Genomic DNA, 17,323 nt, shown 5'->3' on the forward strand with positions numbered 1-17,323 from the left:
CAGTGGAATAAGACTGTTCTTTAAAGTATCCTAGATAAGCATGTATTCATAACATGCAGACAAAAATCTAAATAACATCTCAGTACGAAACTGACTTGATTGAAAAAGGCACAAGCAGAGGCACAGATCCATTGACATAAGAGAATAAAGTGCAGGAAATCTAGCATTCAAGCAAAACATCCATTCATCTAGAGTTCCCCATTCTTAGCCTACACTTGTATCTTGGTATTCTACTGGTCTATTCCATCTGCTCAGTTCTAGGGGAATTCTATATAGACATATTTCATTTTTTCCTCAATGGTGATAAAAATTCGCAGCTGGCAAAACAAACACATTTTTTTTTTGCAATACTGAAACCATTTTTTTTTTTAGAGCTTAAGACTATTTTAAAAAATACTGGCACAAAATTTAATAAAATACAATTTTCTTTTAAACATTTTCTTTAAAAAAAAAGAGGTGGTTTTTTTGCCCCCCCCTTCCCGACAAACAGAAGAGCAGAGATCTGTCTTATGAAATGCAAAAATTATCTGAGATCACAGTACTTGATTATTCAGATATATTTTCCCTGTAAAACAGGACGGTTTGCCACTTAAGACTGTTCTCCATCAGTTAAAGACAGCGCTGTCTTACAAACACACCAATTGTCAGTTTTTAAAACCGGAAGAAAGGGAACGATATGAATTCATTAAATAGATGTAACAAAATGGCGGTCATTTTCCTGACTTCTAAAATCCCAGCTGCAAATACAACTCCAAGAAGATGTAAATTGGAAACTTGGTTCTTCCTCCTCCCAGCCAACCTATATCACAGTTTCATTCAAAAGCTTAAAATCCTACCCCTTCTTAATGAAAAATTATGCTATTTTTTTCCTTTCTTTTCTTTTTTTTTCTTAAGGAAAATAAGGATTGGGGGGTAAGAAAGAAATAAAAGTCCTTATGTTCTGCGGATTGTTCGATTTTGGTAAAATGGATCCATTCACTCGTCAGCATCTGGCTTCACATCCAACATGGCATGGAGCTCTTCCGGAGTATAACCCAACAAACTTTGAAGATCACACACGAAACGATACACGTAGCGTTTCCCTGCGGTCTTGTGGATGATGTTCTTGTCGTAGTAGTAGCGCAATCCGCGGCTCAGCTTCTCATAGTTCATTTTTGGTTTGTTTTTCCTTTTGCCCCATCTCCTTGCCACCTGCAGAATGGGAACCCATAAGATGTAGTTCATGAAATTGCCAGGCACTATGGAAACCAGAAGATTCAGCAGTTCAAATGAGTATTTAAAATTATTGCATGCTTAAGCTCTCTATAGGAATCTGAACTACTAGCGGTCAATGGAAACGAGCAGAAGTTAAGAATAAAAAGGAATTCAAGGTAGAGTGGAGTTAGATTTCTTGTGGGCACGAAGGGACCCATGACTGATGACACTTTTTACCCCTCCCTCTGGCTCAACCTGGTCATCCCCTACAAAAATTCCTTAATAGAAATTAAGAACTTGACACCAGAAAAATTACCATATTTTTCAGAGTATAAGATGCACCTTTTTCCCTCAAAAAAGAGGCTGAAAATCTGGGTGTGTCTTATACACTGAATACAGCATTTTTTGGCTCCTGAAACCCCACCCCCTTCACCAAAATGGCCATGCATAGTCTTTAGGAGGCTTTCAGAGTGCTCCTGGGGGCTGGGGAAGGCAGAAATCTTTCCCCCCCCAGCCCCCAGGAGGACTCTATAACCCTCCTAAAGGCTATCCATGCCCTTTTCCTGACAATAATGGGCCCGTTTTAGCGAACAATGGGCCATTTTTTGCTCATTTTTGCCCCCCTCCTGGAGCACTCTACAAGCCTCCTAAAGGCTATCCATGTCATTTGGGGGGGGGGGGGAATGGCCTGTTTTTGTGAAAAATGGGCCATTTTGGGGAGGTTTGCAGAGTGCAAAAACTTTTTTTAAAAATTGCCTCTTCAAGACCTTGGTGTGTCTTATATTCTGCTGCGTCTTATACTCTGAAAAATATGGTAGCCATAAGTTGTAAGTGTATTTCAAGTTTACGTTGAAAATGTGGGCAACACAAAGTGCCATTTTAATATGCCTGGTAGACTTGTAGAAAAGGTAGAACATTTTGTGTTTCAAATACATACATGGATACAATAAATTTTAAAGACTAAGATTTATCTCCAAGCAGAAATTTGCTTATTGGGATTAATGGATGGATAACTAGAAAAGAGCCACAGATGATTATTTTTATATATGATCCCTGTTGATGAGAGTATTATATGCATAAAAATGGAAAGTCTCTGATATACCCATAAGGGAGGAATGATTGGTGAAGATGGAACCAGCAGAGGTGGCAAAATTAACTTGTTTGCATAGAGAAAGTTCAACAATTACATTTTATTAAGGTTTGGAAACCCTTTATGGGCTTTTTGCTAAAAAGGGAGGCAAAAATTAATTTGTGATTTATGGGTTTCATGATTAGAAATGGTAGCTTATGGTATCTCAGTACTTGATTGCTTCAAAACTCTCAAATTTGGTACTCAATACATTTGGACATGAATATGTTGTCCCAGTACTTGCCGTTGTTTAGTATTCAACACGATGCTATAGGAAGAGGGGAAAAGGTGTGGGAAACAGACAGGAAATCAGCCGTGCTGGGAAGGTCACTACAAAAGGAGCGGGACTGCTGCAGAGGGTGGATAGGAAGTTGGCCATGCTGAGAAGGCCACTGACGTAGGAAAAAGGACAGACAGAAAATGTTTCCTGGCTGAAACAAAGGGTCATATGGTAAGTTACGTGGTTTGTTTGAGATTCATCCTTTTTATTACCCATCATACCTCTCAGAACCAATTAATGCCGAGTACCAAGGTACCACTGTATGATGTAACCTTTGAGAGGGAGGGTAAAATATAAAGGTATATATAACTACTGTCAAAAAGATTGCTTTATAATTTATTTATTTCTTCTCTCTCTCTCTCTCTCTCTCTCTCTCTCCATCCTGTCCCTTTCCTTTCCTTTCCCCTTTCCCCTACTCTTTTCTTTCCATTTGCCTTTCCTTTTCTTTTTCCTTTTCTTTCCTTTCCCCTTTCCCCTACTCTTTTCTTTCCATTTTCCTTTCATTTCATTTTCTTCCTTTCATTTCATTTTCTTCCTTTCCCTTCCTTTCCTTTCCCTTCCTTTCCTCCTATCTTATCCTATCCTATCTTATCCTATGCTCCTTATTTTGTTTCTTCTTAAAAATTTGCACTGTTTTTATCTTGTTAAAATGTATTCAATTAAAAATTCTATTTTTTTTAAAAAAAATAGAATTTGACTCAGGGTTTTCACATGTACAGTCCAGATTAAACTTATACTTACCTCATCAGGATCAGAAAGTTTAAATTCCCAGCCATCACCTGTCCAGCTAATGAATGACTGGCAGGACTTGTCTGTCAGAAGTTCCAGCAAGAATTGCCATAACTGAATAGGTCCACTACCTAAGATGAGAGAGGAACAGGGAGAAAAACAAATAAGTATCCTAGAAATGAAACCCATAAATGAAATGCTGTCCCCAGGAACCAATTAGAAACGAGGAAACCACATTCAGGTTAGAGCTGTTTCACTGTTTATTTATTTAGCACGTATTTTACTCTCCTTCCCTGAAATCAAACTGGTGAAGTGAATGCAAAAAGTTATTATTAAAATCCAAGAATAACACTGCAATAAATTAGAATAAGTTAGTATTCAAACATGCTCTAAACTGGTAGGCAGAAGGGGGGGGGGACACTGACACAAGAAAGACCTTTGTAAAGTTATATCTTCATTAGAAGCCTGAAAGGCAGGAGCAGGGGTGGGATTCTACTGCTTCAGACTGGTTCAGGCGAACTGGTAGCTGTGAGAGAACCAATTCGCTCCAGTGATCAGCTGGGCCCTCCTGTCCGTCTGCGCTATTTTCCTACCTTTATCTTCCCAGCTGATTCGCACGGCAGAGTAGATTGCCACGCAAATCAGCTGTGTTACTCCTCCGAAGAAACCAGGAAGGGAAGATTTCCTCAAACGGTGCACATGCGCGCAAATCGCACGATCACCGAACCGGTTGCTAAACAGGGTGGATCTCACCACTGGATAGGATGAGAGATGCTATGGCTATGCTTTTGGGCACATCCAGCACATGTGATAATATGTGCCCGGTACTTGATTACATTTCCAACATTTGGTGGACATCTTTTTAAATATTTTTTGCTGGTAATAGCAGAACCTATTCTGACAGTTGAGGAGACTCTCATAAGAAAGTCCAAATTCTGACAAGTTCCCTTGTCCTAACTTGTCTCACAGCTAACAGTTCGCTTATTTTAACTCAGCTATAGTGGATTCATGAGAGCCGTCACAATGCTTGTGATAATATCCCCATGCTGTACATGCCTACTGGGCTCACACAGGATGTCTTTCAAGCTTGTGCCTCAACGAAGGAGTTGGATCCTGCTGGAATTGCAGCTGCTGAATAGGAAAATCAATGGGATGTTTGTACGCCAGTTTAGAGTTTACGTCTTAGTTACCTAGACAGGATTTTGGCATCGGTTGCCAAGGGAGGAGCAGCTGTACCCTCCCACCTGCCAAAAGACTCTTGGCCACAACCTGACCTCCATCAGGCTCCTGCCTCCGCGTCTTGCCTGCTGCCTCTCCCGACCTTGACTTTTTGTTCCTGGCTGTGTTTACCAAGAAGTGATAAAAAGGAGGCAGGTATGAAAATTACTGGCCTCCTTCCAAGGCATGTTGATGCAGGAACAAACTGCACAATCTCACTGAGTTAACAGGGGGGCGGGAAAAACCCAAACAAACTTGGAGCAGTTGGTGGCTATTAATATAAGGAGAGGCAGCCCTGGTATTGTGGGTGGATGGAACAGGGACATTTGAACATGGGTGGAGGGAAACAAATCTCCCTATTAAATCACTTGGTGCTTTAATAGTTCCCTTCTTCTTGGGAAAAAAAGTCAGATTAGGCTCCAAGCAAGGAAAGTCTGGCAGGAGATACAATTTGTTTTTAGGCTTTTTTCCATCTTCTTCACCTTCAACTTTGAAGAACTTTTTTCAGTGCCATTTTGAACTTTCTTTAGTGCCATTTTGGGTGGTGCTAACAGAGATACTAACTGACTCCATCCTAAATAGTTAGCCTGTTTACACAACAGTTTGCTAAAGAACTCGCAATGGGTTACATTTACACAGCACGCTATACCATGCTTTACAAATCACAGGAGTGGAGTTCATGCTGAATCAAAACCAAGAAATGCCTTGATGGTAGGGATGCGGTGGCTCAGTGGCTAAGACGCTGAGCTTGTTGATCAGAAGGTCGGCGGTTTGGCAGTTCGAATCCCTAGCGCCGCGTAAACGGAGTGAGTTCCCATTACTTGTCCCAGTTTCTGCCAACCTAGCAGTTCGAACGCACATAAAAATGCAAGAAGAAAAATAGAAACCACCTTTGGTGGGATGGTAACAGCGTTGCAATGGAACTGAACCACTGTTCCATTGGTTGTTTGTTCTCACTCAAAAGTTGAGTTGTTCTCACTCAAAAACATTCTCTTTATTTCCAGATTGAATCTCTCCTTGATCAATTTCCATCCATTATTCCTTGTCTGGCCTTCGGGTGCTTTGGAAAACAGCTTGACCTCTCCCTCCCTGTGGCAGCCCCTCAAGTATTGGAAGACTGCTATCATGTCTCCCCTGGTCCTTCTCTTCGCTAGACTAGCCAGGCCCAGTTCCTAAAACTGTTCATCGTATGTTTTAGCCTCCAGTCCCCTAATCATCCCGGTTGCTCTTCTCTGTACTTTTCCCAGAGTCTCATCTTAACATAGAGATCTATAACTCTCTTGAAAGCTAATTTTGGTCTGATTTGAATTGTAGCGTAATTAAGTATAGGTACTCCCATATGTTGAATATTCCCCTCCTGGTCCTTTACAAAAGCTGAGCTGCTACTTTTGGCAGGCTCTGGGGTCCAACCCAGGCTTTAGAAGGGAAGTGCAAGCTGCTCACCTCTCCTTTAAATAGTCTTTCAGCAATAATTAGAGTAGATCTGACATTTAAAACTCTTTCTTTTATACAACAGTGGTTTCCTCTCTAGGTTGTCAGATGTGAGGCACTGTTTCATTATTTTTCTGTTCGGTGTCCCTGTTCAGACACTCAACACAATTACATTTAAGGTCAACTCAATCATGCCTTTTCAATTTCAGTTTCCTTCTGCTGTGTTTACCGATGTTTGGTGAAGCTGCTGCCCCAAAAGTATGTATCTTACTAGCGTAGAAATATTTCCAGCTGGAGTACTGGAGTACTCATTTGTTAAATTTATAGACATAGATCCGAAGAAGGAATGCTGAGAAATTCACAGACATTGAGATAGCACAATAGCATCTGGCTTTTCATTCTCCTACATGGCTTAGATGGAAACTATGCTGTATACGCATCTTGAATCTATGCTTCCACATCATATGATAGAACATATTTGATATGTTCCACATCAAAAATGTCATCAAAAAAGCACAACAAAGAATGTTCTTTCTGCGCCAACTCAGAAAGCTCAAACTGCCCAAAGATCTGCTGATTTAGTTCTACAGAGGAATTATTCAGTCAGTCATCTGCACCTCTGTAACTGTCTGGTTTGGCAAACATAGACTTCAAAAGATCATTAGAACTGCAGAAAATAACAGTTGCTACCAACCTGCCTTCCATCGAGAACCTATATACTGTATACAACCTGTATACTGCACGTGCAAAAAGAGGGCTGTGAAAATATCTACAGACCCCTCGCATCCTGGACATAAATTGTTTCAACTTCTACCCTCAAAATGACGCTATAGGACACTGCACACCAGAACAACTAGACACAAGGACAGTTTTTCCCCGAATGCCATCACTCTGCTTAACAACTAATTCCCACAACACTGTCAATAATTTACTAAGAATGCATTACTATTATTCATCTCTTCCTTCCTAGTATCTATCTCTCCCCACTTATGACTATAAATGTTGCTTGTATCTTTCAAGTTATATTGTTTTTATTTGTTTCCTAGTACGATTTGATAGCTTATTAGTAACCTCGACTATCACTATGTGTTGTATCTTTTTATTCATGATGAATGTATTTTATTCTCTTATGTACACTGAGAGCGTATGCACCAAAGACAAATTCCTTGTGTGTCCAATCACATTTGGCCAATGAAGAATTCTATTCTATACAGCATCTTAACAAATTAAGAAGAGGGGGAGGGATGAGAAATAACTTGGGGAGGAAAACTGCATAGTCAGAAACTAACAAATGGAGCACCTAAGAATGTGTGAGAATGCAAAGATCACCTTGTCTAATGTCAAGCAGGGGAGACCAGGTCCACACATGAAGGTCCAATTAAACTGATTTATTGCTACTCATTCCTATGCAGAACAATCTACTCAACTAACGGTTAGCAATTGCTTGGTGATAGATAAGGGTCAACAGGAGTTCAAGGAAGTTGGACTTAGATCGCTTGTAGCTATGTAGGAAATCTAGGCTGGTTCCTCTTTTAACTCCATCTCCAAATTCTGCCACTCCTTTTCCTACATCCAGAGTTTCCTTAGTTCTGGCAACATAAATAGTGATAATTTTCTGGAGTACACCTTGCCAAGTCTAGTGGAACCAGTTTCTACATGCTCCAGCAAAGTATGAATTCTGTCTCCAAAGAGACAGAATTTGATAAAACTCTCTGTTCCTTCAACTGTGTGCCAGATGAACCTAGAACAGAGCCAAACTCTGATGGGATTGTTGGACTTTAAATAGGACCACATCTGTCTCTTGTTCTACAGAAAATAAACTCCAAAAAAAGCACATGATGTACACAAACTGGAGGACGTCACAGATCCAAAGAAGAAAGGGGACAGAACATACACATCACTGCATGAACAAGAATCACCCTGGGTTTTCTTTTTGGATTCCTTTTTGTGATTTTAAAGCAAGAGGACTATCGAGGAAAATGTAGACATTGCGACCCAAATTTTAGGAGCAAGATTTAAAAATGGCGTGTGATTCCACCAATTGGATGCCAGAAATCATTGAATCTACCTGAATTATGGCTATTTAACCTCTGCTTAAATATCTACTGGGACGCGGTGGCTCAGGGGCTAAGATGCTGAGCTTGTCAATCAGAAAGGTTGGCAGTTCAACAGTTCGAATCCCTAGCGCCACATAATGGAGTGAGCTCCCGATACTCATCCCAGCTTCTGCCAACCTAGCAGTTTGAAAATACAAAAAAAAATGCAAGTAGAAAAATAGGGGCCATTTTGGTGAGAACTTAATAATGTTCTATATGCCTTTGGCATTTAGTCATGCCAGCCACATAACCACTTCGGCTTTGAAATGGAGATGAGCACTGCCCCCTAGAGTCAGGAACAACTAGCAAAAATGTGCGAGGGGAATCTTTACCTTCATCTTTTACCTTACCATTAGAGGTCAAACACATTCTTGTTGTGTTTAAACTTTATTTAAACGAGTCCCACTGAAGTTGAAATTTATTAAGGATTCTCATTGTTTATTAGCCAGACTAAACAAAGTACAGTATTCGAGGTCTGCAAAGACCCCTCCTCTTGATTAATTTTTGTAGAGTCTGCAATGTACTTGCTAACTCAAAAGTGTCTTTGTTAGGCTTTATTTAGACATACAGATTCTATATATTATGAAACAGAGAAAATCATCTGATGTTGGCATTCTGGGCACAAATAACAATCTGCCTTTTGTGGTGTAACCTTTTGAAATTCAATTTTTTAAAAAAAGGCTCTTCTCAGCCCAAATAGAATCCACCAAGCCTGTTCAATTTGGGAATGGCTTGCAAGAAACCAACCCTTCCGCTCATCACAAGGAAGGAGGAAGACCGTTCCGAGTTTCTTTCCCCAGTGTCTGCTGACCTTTGTACTATAGAAAAAGGGTGGACTAAGAATAGAGCCAGTCAGAGGTGGCTCACATGCTAAATGCAATTCACAATGGATGCCCTTGTCTCGCCTTCATCGTGGTTCAAGAACAGCCAATGGGGGATTGTTACACATTAGGAATCCTCTAGCATCACCATGAAAATATGATACGCCCAGTGGATTGTGAAGTGGTGACTACACTGGGAACCCTGTTTGAGGAAAGTCCCTTTGGGAAGAGAATACATAATCAGTGACATATTTGCAGTTTGGTTTCAGAATATTCTGTTGGCAACGAGCACAACTGTATTTTGTCCCTGGTAAACCAGCAGCCTTGTTGGGACTTTTTGGGAATGTCTTAAAGCTTTAAGCCGAAAACACCAGCCTGAAGATGGCGAGTGAGACCTCGCTGAAACGTTGCCAAGACAATCTCAATCTTACATGGGAAAAGACCTGAATACAACAAGACCAGCATACCTACAGTCGTGAAAATCTACGAATATATACATACATACATGTACATGTATTGTGTCACAACCCCTGGTATGCCCAAATATGGGAGGAAGCATACTGCATCCTTTCTCTGTCTATCGGCTCACCCCAGGAGACCAGACAGACAGAAAGCCATTATTTTTACTGTTGCCTTTGTTACATTTGTGCCCTCAAGCAACATCAGATATAGATAGATAGATAGATAGATAGATAGATAGATAGATAGATAGATAGATAGATAGATAGATAGATAGATAGATAGATAGATGATAGATAGATAGATAGATAGATAGGATAGATAGATATAGAGATAGTGATCTCTCTCTCTCCTCTCTCTCTCTCTCTCTCTCTCTCTCTCTCTCTCTCTCTCTCTCTCTCTCTCTCTGTGTGTGTGTATTGCATTTGTGCTGATAAATAAATAAAGGGAGACTAGTATAGATCTATTTCAAGCTATTTAGCTCTCATCAACTAGGTTCAAATCCCAATAAGACTATGGCTAGCTGATGAGAGCTAAATAGCTTGAAATAGATCTATGCTAGTCTCCCTTTATTTATTTATCAGCACAAATGAAATACATACACACACACACACAGAGAGAGAGAGAGAGAGAGAGAGAGAGAGAGAGAGAGAGAGAGAGACAGAGAGAGAGAGAGAGAGACAGAGACAGAGAGACAGAGAGACAGAGAGACAGAGAGACAGAGAGACAGAGAGAGAGATCACTATCTCTATATCTATCCTATCTATCCTATCTATCTATCTATCTATCTATCTATCTATCTATCTATCATCTATCTATCTATCTATCTATCTATCTATCTATCTATCATCTATCTATCTATCTATATCTTATGTCGCTTGATGGCAACTTTCTTCCAAATTGTCATCTCCAGATGTGTTGGCCAAAGATTGTGTTGGCCAACACAGGAGGAGAAGGAGAAGGGGAAGGAGGAGGAAGAGGAGGAGGAGGAGAAGTAAAAGGAGAAGAAGAAGATGAGGAGGAGGAGGAGGAGGAAGGGGGAGGAGGAGGTGGTGGTGGAGGTGGAAACTAATCAAGGATAGAAGCAATTTAGAACTGAGGAGAAATTTCCTGAATTAATCAGCGGAACAGCTTGCCTCTAGAAGTTGTGAATACTCCAACACTGGAACTTTTAAGAAGAGATCGGACAACCATTTGTCTGAAGTGGTGTAGGGTTTCCTGCCTAAGCAGGGGGTTGGATTAGAAGACCTCCAAGGTCCCTTCCAACTCTGCTATTCTATTTGGAGGAGGAGGAGGAGGAGGGGGGGGAGGAGGGAGAGGAGGGGGAGGAGGGGGAGGGGGAGGAGAATAAGAGGAAGAAGAAGAGAAGCAGTAGCAGTTGTTAGGCCACTAACAGCTTCTAATCCCATTGACTGTTTCCACACTCATCATGCAACCACTGTCTTCAGCTACTTTAGAAAAAAGATTTGTTAAATTGCATGCTTATGGTTTTATTTAGCTGTAACATGTCCTCGTGCTCCTGAAAGTGGTCATTTGCAAAGCAGAGCGTTTTTATTGTTGTTGCTGTTTGGTTTTTTTAAGAAAAAGGCGAGAGCAGCACTTTCCCACATAACACGGCTTGTGGTTCCTATGTGACAAAATGCTAAGGAACAGTCTATTCCACATGAAACTGTCAGCAAAAGGGAGATGAATGAGGGGATCTGAAGCAGCTGTGCAGAAACATGAGTGAGTAAATGATTAGCCTACCCAAACATACCTACATGTTAATAATTTATGGCCCATCAGCCACTGTCTGGAAAGAAAGAAGAAGTAAAAACTCCCTTTCAAAATACGCCAATGCTGATGGAGATATCCAGTTTTAAGAAATCCCTTCTCATCTCAAATGAGTGGCTGTTTGCAGATAAATGCCCCTATGGAATTTCCCATTCTTGTTTGGAAATTAACTTGGCTTTAAGAAAATCCTATGGAAGTCTCATTGGGGAGCAGGGGGTGGGGGGAAGCAGAATGTAAAGTAATATCTAGGGCAGTGGTGTCAAATTCAAGGCCCTTCAAGGGTGCTTAATTTGGCCTGCATGGCCGCCCTGGAAACAACAAAGGACCGGCTTGCAGTGCTTCTGCAGGCAAAAACAGAGCCTGGGGATGCTGTCCATGTCCTGCTCACCCACGGCCGGCCTGGGCTCCATTTTCAGCTGTGACGCAATGGCCTTTTCAGCCGCAATGGCCTCCTGCAGCCCTCTGCCGGTGAAAATAGAGCCTGGGGAAGCCGTACATGTCCCGCCCACCCACGTCCTGTTTGGGCTCTGTTTTCAGCCGCAATGGCCTCCTGCAGACCTCTTCCAACGAAAATGGAGCCCAGGGAGTGTTGTGGCCCAGCAGGCGCCATTAGAACTGCCGCTAGACTCTGACAGTGAGGGGTCTTATGAGTCGGCCTTGGAGGAGATGGAGGACCCTGGACAGGGTGTCGACTCCGAACAGGGCAAGGAGAGACTGGTTGGCCACCAGGTAGTGGCGGAGCATTGGATCAAAGGGAATGTTCCTGAAAGCATTTGGGAGTTGTATCAGGATGCATGCAGGTTTAGGTCTACTCAGCGTAAAGGACAAAGAAGTAACTACAGGAGATGATTGCGAGCAGCTGTTGCTCATTGGGATCCTCTCCTGAGTATAAAGAGACTGCTGGTGCCACGCCCTGGTTGCAGAAGTCAATGTTCTGTTCCTGTTCTAGTGCTGGGTCTTGTTCGCGTTCACAACCCGAGAGAAGCCAACTTGGATAAGTGGTTTTGAGATAAGAGAAGCTGGGTTTGCATTTTGTTATGAGTTATAGGACTTTTGCCAGAGCTATTATCTTTGTTTATTTTGGGCTCGCAGCCAGCAAGAGCCGGGACTGATTAAAAGAAACCTTTTGAGTTACGTGGCTTTTGGCCTTCATTTCTGAACAGAGAAGGGGGGTCAGAACAGGGAGGTTGTGCATGTCCCGCCTGCCCAAGTCCTACCTGGCCTCCGTTTTCAGCTGTGACGGTCTCCTGCAGCCCTCTGCCAGTGAAAACAGAGCCAGTGATATCGAGCTGGCCATGCCCACCCTGGCCACGTGCCCACCACTACCCAAAGACAAACACAACCCTGATGTGGCTCTCAATGAAATTGAGTTTGACACCCCTGGTCTAGAGAGTATCTCACAAGGATCTCCTACATCTAGAGCACCTACACATAGGCTCAAAAGGAGTAGTCTTCCTTGCAACCTTCTAGTAAATTACTCCAAACTGGACAGAATGGGAGTGAGAGAAGGGCACATCCCTCCCTTGGCATTTAATTATAGTCATTATGAAAGTGAGGAAAAGTAAAGGGGTGTGAAATAAAAAAAAGTGACACTAAAAATTAATACCATTTCTTTCTTACACACTTGTCTCTTTGAAAGTTTTTCTGAAAAATCGCACCACTGGCCAACCATGAATGCCAACAGCTAATTTTGTTCTCATTTGCAAATGTCTAGCAGGTGTCACTAGAGTAACTGAACCAAAACTGATCTACTTGTTAAGTCTTCTCCAACAGCCTAAAGACAATCTCATACTAGAACTTTTAAGAAGTACAATGGGCGTGTGCAACATCTATCAATCCAAAGTTTTTGACTTCCCCTTGGATTATGCCATTCTAAATTAATTCAGTGGTTCCCAAAAGTACAATCCAAACCAAAACTGATTTGTGATGTTCCAGATCTAACTTCCAGGTTAGGTTGGTCTTTGTCAGAGCAGGTCTACTCCCCCCCTCCTTTCTTGGTCTAATATGCACAACATACAAAACCAACATGTGTTCATTTGCTTTTGGCTCAGTGTGTTGCATTTACACAGCCTCTGTATTTGTTCAATCTATTTTTTGGAGTTTAATACATTGTTTGAACCCTGCCACTTATGATTCACTCCATAAATCTTGGTGTGCATAATTGGCCAACCTAAGCCTGACATCTGGCAAGGATTCACACAAATAGTAGAGGTGGCCACTGCTGTTTACAGCCTCCTGAACATTGTGTTGCAGCTGGGATGAATTGTGAATTTGACCCATACATATTTGTTGTGGATCTGGCAATCTGATCAATCAGTAATCCTGCTGGGGGGTGGGGGTGGGGAGAGGAGAATCCAGAAATGTAGTATTTGAGAATGGGAACATTTGCTGATAGCAGTGAATTTTCATCACTTTTTTGTCTATAAGCCGTAAGAATTGTTTATCTTTTCCAAATTACTTGGTAATATACAGGGTAGCTCAGAAAGAAGAGATCTGGGGGCCTATGAGAGATCTGGTCTGCCATCTTCCTCACATATATATATATTTTAATTGTAATTATGTTGCAGTTATTATTATTGTTAATTTTGGAAATAACCTTTTAGTTCTGTGATCTGCAAACTAGGAAAAATCTAGTTCTGACCCAACAGGAATTTGGTTTGGATTTTGGTTGTTTTCATCTGTAATGGTTGAGTTTATATATTGTGCTATCCTATGCCTTGTTTTAACTATAATTTGAGTAACCTTAATTGGCTGCTTTCAAGAAAGCCAAAATCATTATTTAGTGATCAGACAAGTCATAAAGCAACATTTACGTATGCAGTGGCTAATTTCACACAACTACAACCTTACAGAATTCAGTATCTTTCTTACCCTTATCTTTTGTACCTCTCGTTACCTATCTAGGTAGCACTGAATTAAGAACTATGGGAAAACATCTGCTTCGATAGATGGTCTAGAACAGAGGTCAGCAACCTGTGGCTCTGGAGCTGCATGTGGCTCTTTCCTCCTTCTGCTGTAGCTCCCTGTTGCCGGTCAGCTCCACAATTGATAGGGCTTTTGGTTAGGACAGGTAGATGAAAAAGGATGCCGTGCTAGGAGGAGACTCTATGGTGGGGGAACCAGACTTCCGGTTGTCTCCAGAATTGAATGGGGGGGCTTCCAGTTAGGACATTTGTGGCTCTTTAAGTGTTTAAGTTTGCCGACCCCTGGTCTAGAACTAACTTAACAAAAGACAGATGTGTTAGGAAGGTGATGTTTCAAAGTCTGTCCAAACCACCAAAATATATAGTTGCTTGATTAAGAAGATCTGACAGATGAACTTTTACAAACTTTTTGATCAGCTCTAGTCATAAAGATATGGGTGTGTGGAGTAAGATAGGGTGGGGAATACTGCAACACCTCTGAGCAGCCCTGACAATTTGCCAAAATCGGTTAAGATGTGGAGCATAGATAGCAGCACTTGAGAAGACTGGGCCTTCATTGCCAACTTGAGAAAACATCAAAAGACAAATTGGGTTTCTACCAAAAGCATTACCTTCTCAGCAAAGTTGTTATCATCAGTGGGTTGTGCCTCACTGGCAATTACGAACCGCACAAATAATCTTGCTGTCAGTGAAACTATCAACAAAGTCAAATCTGCAAGACTGTTCATCTGTTTTGCAGTTTACTGCAGAGATAAACACAATGCCATCTTAATCTCCCATAAAATGAGGGGCTTTCAAGGATTAAGTCAGTATCTCTGAACCTTTTACATGATGTTGTGGCCCACCAGTGGCCAGAAAAGCTGGCAGAAGAGTCAGACAGTGATGAGGATGGGGAGAAGGATAGGCCAGTCCTGGAGGCTGGGGAAGGCTCGGATGAGGGCTCTGCATCAGAGGCAGAGATGGGGCCGAGGCTGTCTGGCAGTGATCAGGTGCCTAGGGAGCTAGACAGCAATTAGGCAGAGGAACAGCTGGAGCCTGTTCCCAGTGTGCGCATGCACAGAGCTGCCAGAAGAAAACAACAACTCAGAAATCAGGATGGACCTGGGAGTAAAGTCACAGGTAGAAGGTGATTGGCTTCTCCCATAGGAAATAAAAGAAAGGGGAGTGAGTTTTTGCAGCAAACAATTTGTTCGTTTGGTTGTTAGATTCATTTCAGGAGTGTGAAGATCTGTCCGTGAATCTGAGAGACTCTGTGCCCAGTCTTTCCTTGCACAGCACCTCATTTGGACAATATTGACATGGCAGCTTTCCAAGGTAGATAAGGTCTGTAGTCATAAATATTCCTTTGAAAGACTGTTTGCCAGGCCTTTGCTGAATGTGAAGGAGAGGAATTCACATCCGTTTAATAAAAGGGGTTTTGTCGGGACCAGGAATCTGCCTTGTGCTTTTTGGGGAAGCCTAGATCACAACACATGATACCAAAGCCTGTTTGGCCATTTTACAACATTTATTATGAGAAAAGCTGGCATTATAATATTCATTTCCAGATCACAGTGAAATACTGTAAGAAAATGAAAAGATAAAAACACCACTGAGCTAAGGTCATCTTCTGAATTGATAGGCAAAGTGAACCTAAGAACTCTTGGCTTACAGATCTCACTTTTAATGAACTCTTGCCAATCTTTCATCTTTATGATATTCCAGGAGTCACAGCCGCTGTTGCCTTCTTGTTTCCCACAACACCAATGAATCTAATAATATACAACAATTTCTGAACAGGAAGCAAAAGCAACAATAATAGGATCCAAAGAAGACCATCAAGTGGGAACTAGTACAGCTTGGAGATCATCAAATCAAGAATTGGAACCATTTGAAGGACATGGTATTTTGTGATTTTTCTCCAGTTCTTTCTCTTCTGTCCTGCTGCCTGTAGGTACCACAATATCCACCACTCAGACTTTTTGGTCTTTTTTAAATCAACAATGGTTAATTCGAGGGGATGCTTGCCTAGAAATGCAAACTGAACAGTGGCAAAAAAAAGCAAAAACAAACCAAAGATAGTCCCAATAGTTGAATCTCACACCAACCGGATCACTACTTGAACACCATCAGCATTGGCAAAATCACCACCAGTCAATTGCAAAAGGCAGCTTTACCTGGACCAGCTTACATCCTGCAACGATACTTTTCCCTGTATCAAGCATTGGCCGATCTCAGTTCCTTGGGAAAGGACTTGATAGATGGATAATAGCTCATTATTCTGTTGAGTGCAGGGGTGAAATTCAGCAGGTACTGACAGGTTCTGGAGAACCGGTAGCGGAAATTTTGGGTAGTTTGGAGAACCGGCAAATACCACCTCTGGCTGGCCCCAGAGTGGGGTGGGAATGGAAATTTTGCAGTATCCTTCCCCTGGAGTGGGGAGAGAATGGAGATTTCGCAGTAGTCTTCCCCTGGAGTAGGGAGGGAATGGGGATTTTGCAGTATCCTTCCCCTGGAGTGGGGAGGGAATGGAGATTTTGCAGTATCCTTCCCCTGGAGTGGGGAGGGAATGGAGATTTTACAGTATCCTTCCCCTGGAGTGTGGTGGGAATGGAGATTTTGCAGTATCCTTCCCCTGGAGTGGGGAGGGAATGGAGATTTTACAGTATCCTTCTCCTGGAGTGGGGAGGGAATGGGGATTTTGCAGTATCCTTCCCCTGGAGTAGAGAGGGAATTGAGATTTTACAGTATCCTTACCCTGGAGTGGAGAAGGAATGGAGATTTTGTAGTATCCTTCCCCTGGAGTGGAGAAGGAATGGAGATTTTGTAGTATCCTTCCCCTGGAGTGGGGAGGGAATGGAGATTTTGCAGTATCCTTCCCCTGGAGTGGGAAGGGAATGGAGATTTTACAGTATCCTTCCCTTGCTACGACCACCAAGCAATGCCCACAGAACCAGCAATAAAAATTTTGAATTTCACCACTGGTTGATGGCATATTTCCACTCAATAGAAGGTGAATGTGAGCATGCATCCTTGCATTATCCTGACATCTGAAGTAGTTCAATGGACTTCTCCGATACATTTCATATCTACCCCATAATCAGGGTTAAATAGAGCCTCTCCCTCCATTCAACCTCAATCGACATACCTACTTTCTGTTCTTCACCTACACCTACTGCTTCTACAACCCACAGATACACTTCATAGCTCAGAACTAAAATGACTAACCACTTCCTCTTGCATACAGCTCCTAAAATTATCTTCCATCTTCCCCAGAGGCACCACATACA

At 42.0% G+C, this 17,323-nt stretch overlaps 1 protein-coding gene across 4 annotated transcripts in view; it reads right to left on the reverse strand.

The window, feature by feature from the left end:
* Positions 1-480: 480 nt before the first annotated feature.
* Positions 481-17,323, reverse strand: part of ETS1 (ETS proto-oncogene 1, transcription factor) — a 131,412-nt gene continuing 114,569 nt past the window's right edge. For 3 of the 4 annotated variants that reach the window (XM_087706349.1, XM_087706348.1, XM_087706347.1), the window contains 2 exons: positions 3,345-3,463; positions 481-1,191 (listed from right to left, as the gene is read on the reverse strand). In XM_087706349.1, coding sequence (XP_087562475.1) covers positions 976-1,191; positions 3,345-3,463 — 335 coding nt within the window. In that variant the 3' untranslated portion in view covers positions 481-975. Of the gene's footprint in view, positions 1,192-1,960; positions 2,755-3,344; positions 3,464-17,323 lie in introns of those variants that run through there. The other variant, XM_087706346.1, reaches the window with a different exon arrangement.

Source organism: Thamnophis sirtalis, unplaced genomic scaffold (assembly GCF_051295495.1).
Source record: "Thamnophis sirtalis isolate CommonGarterSnake01/CBP01778 unplaced genomic scaffold, rThaSir2_p1.2 scaffold_2, whole genome shotgun sequence".
NCBI classification, from domain to species: domain Eukaryota; kingdom Metazoa; phylum Chordata; class Lepidosauria; order Squamata; family Natricidae; genus Thamnophis; species Thamnophis sirtalis.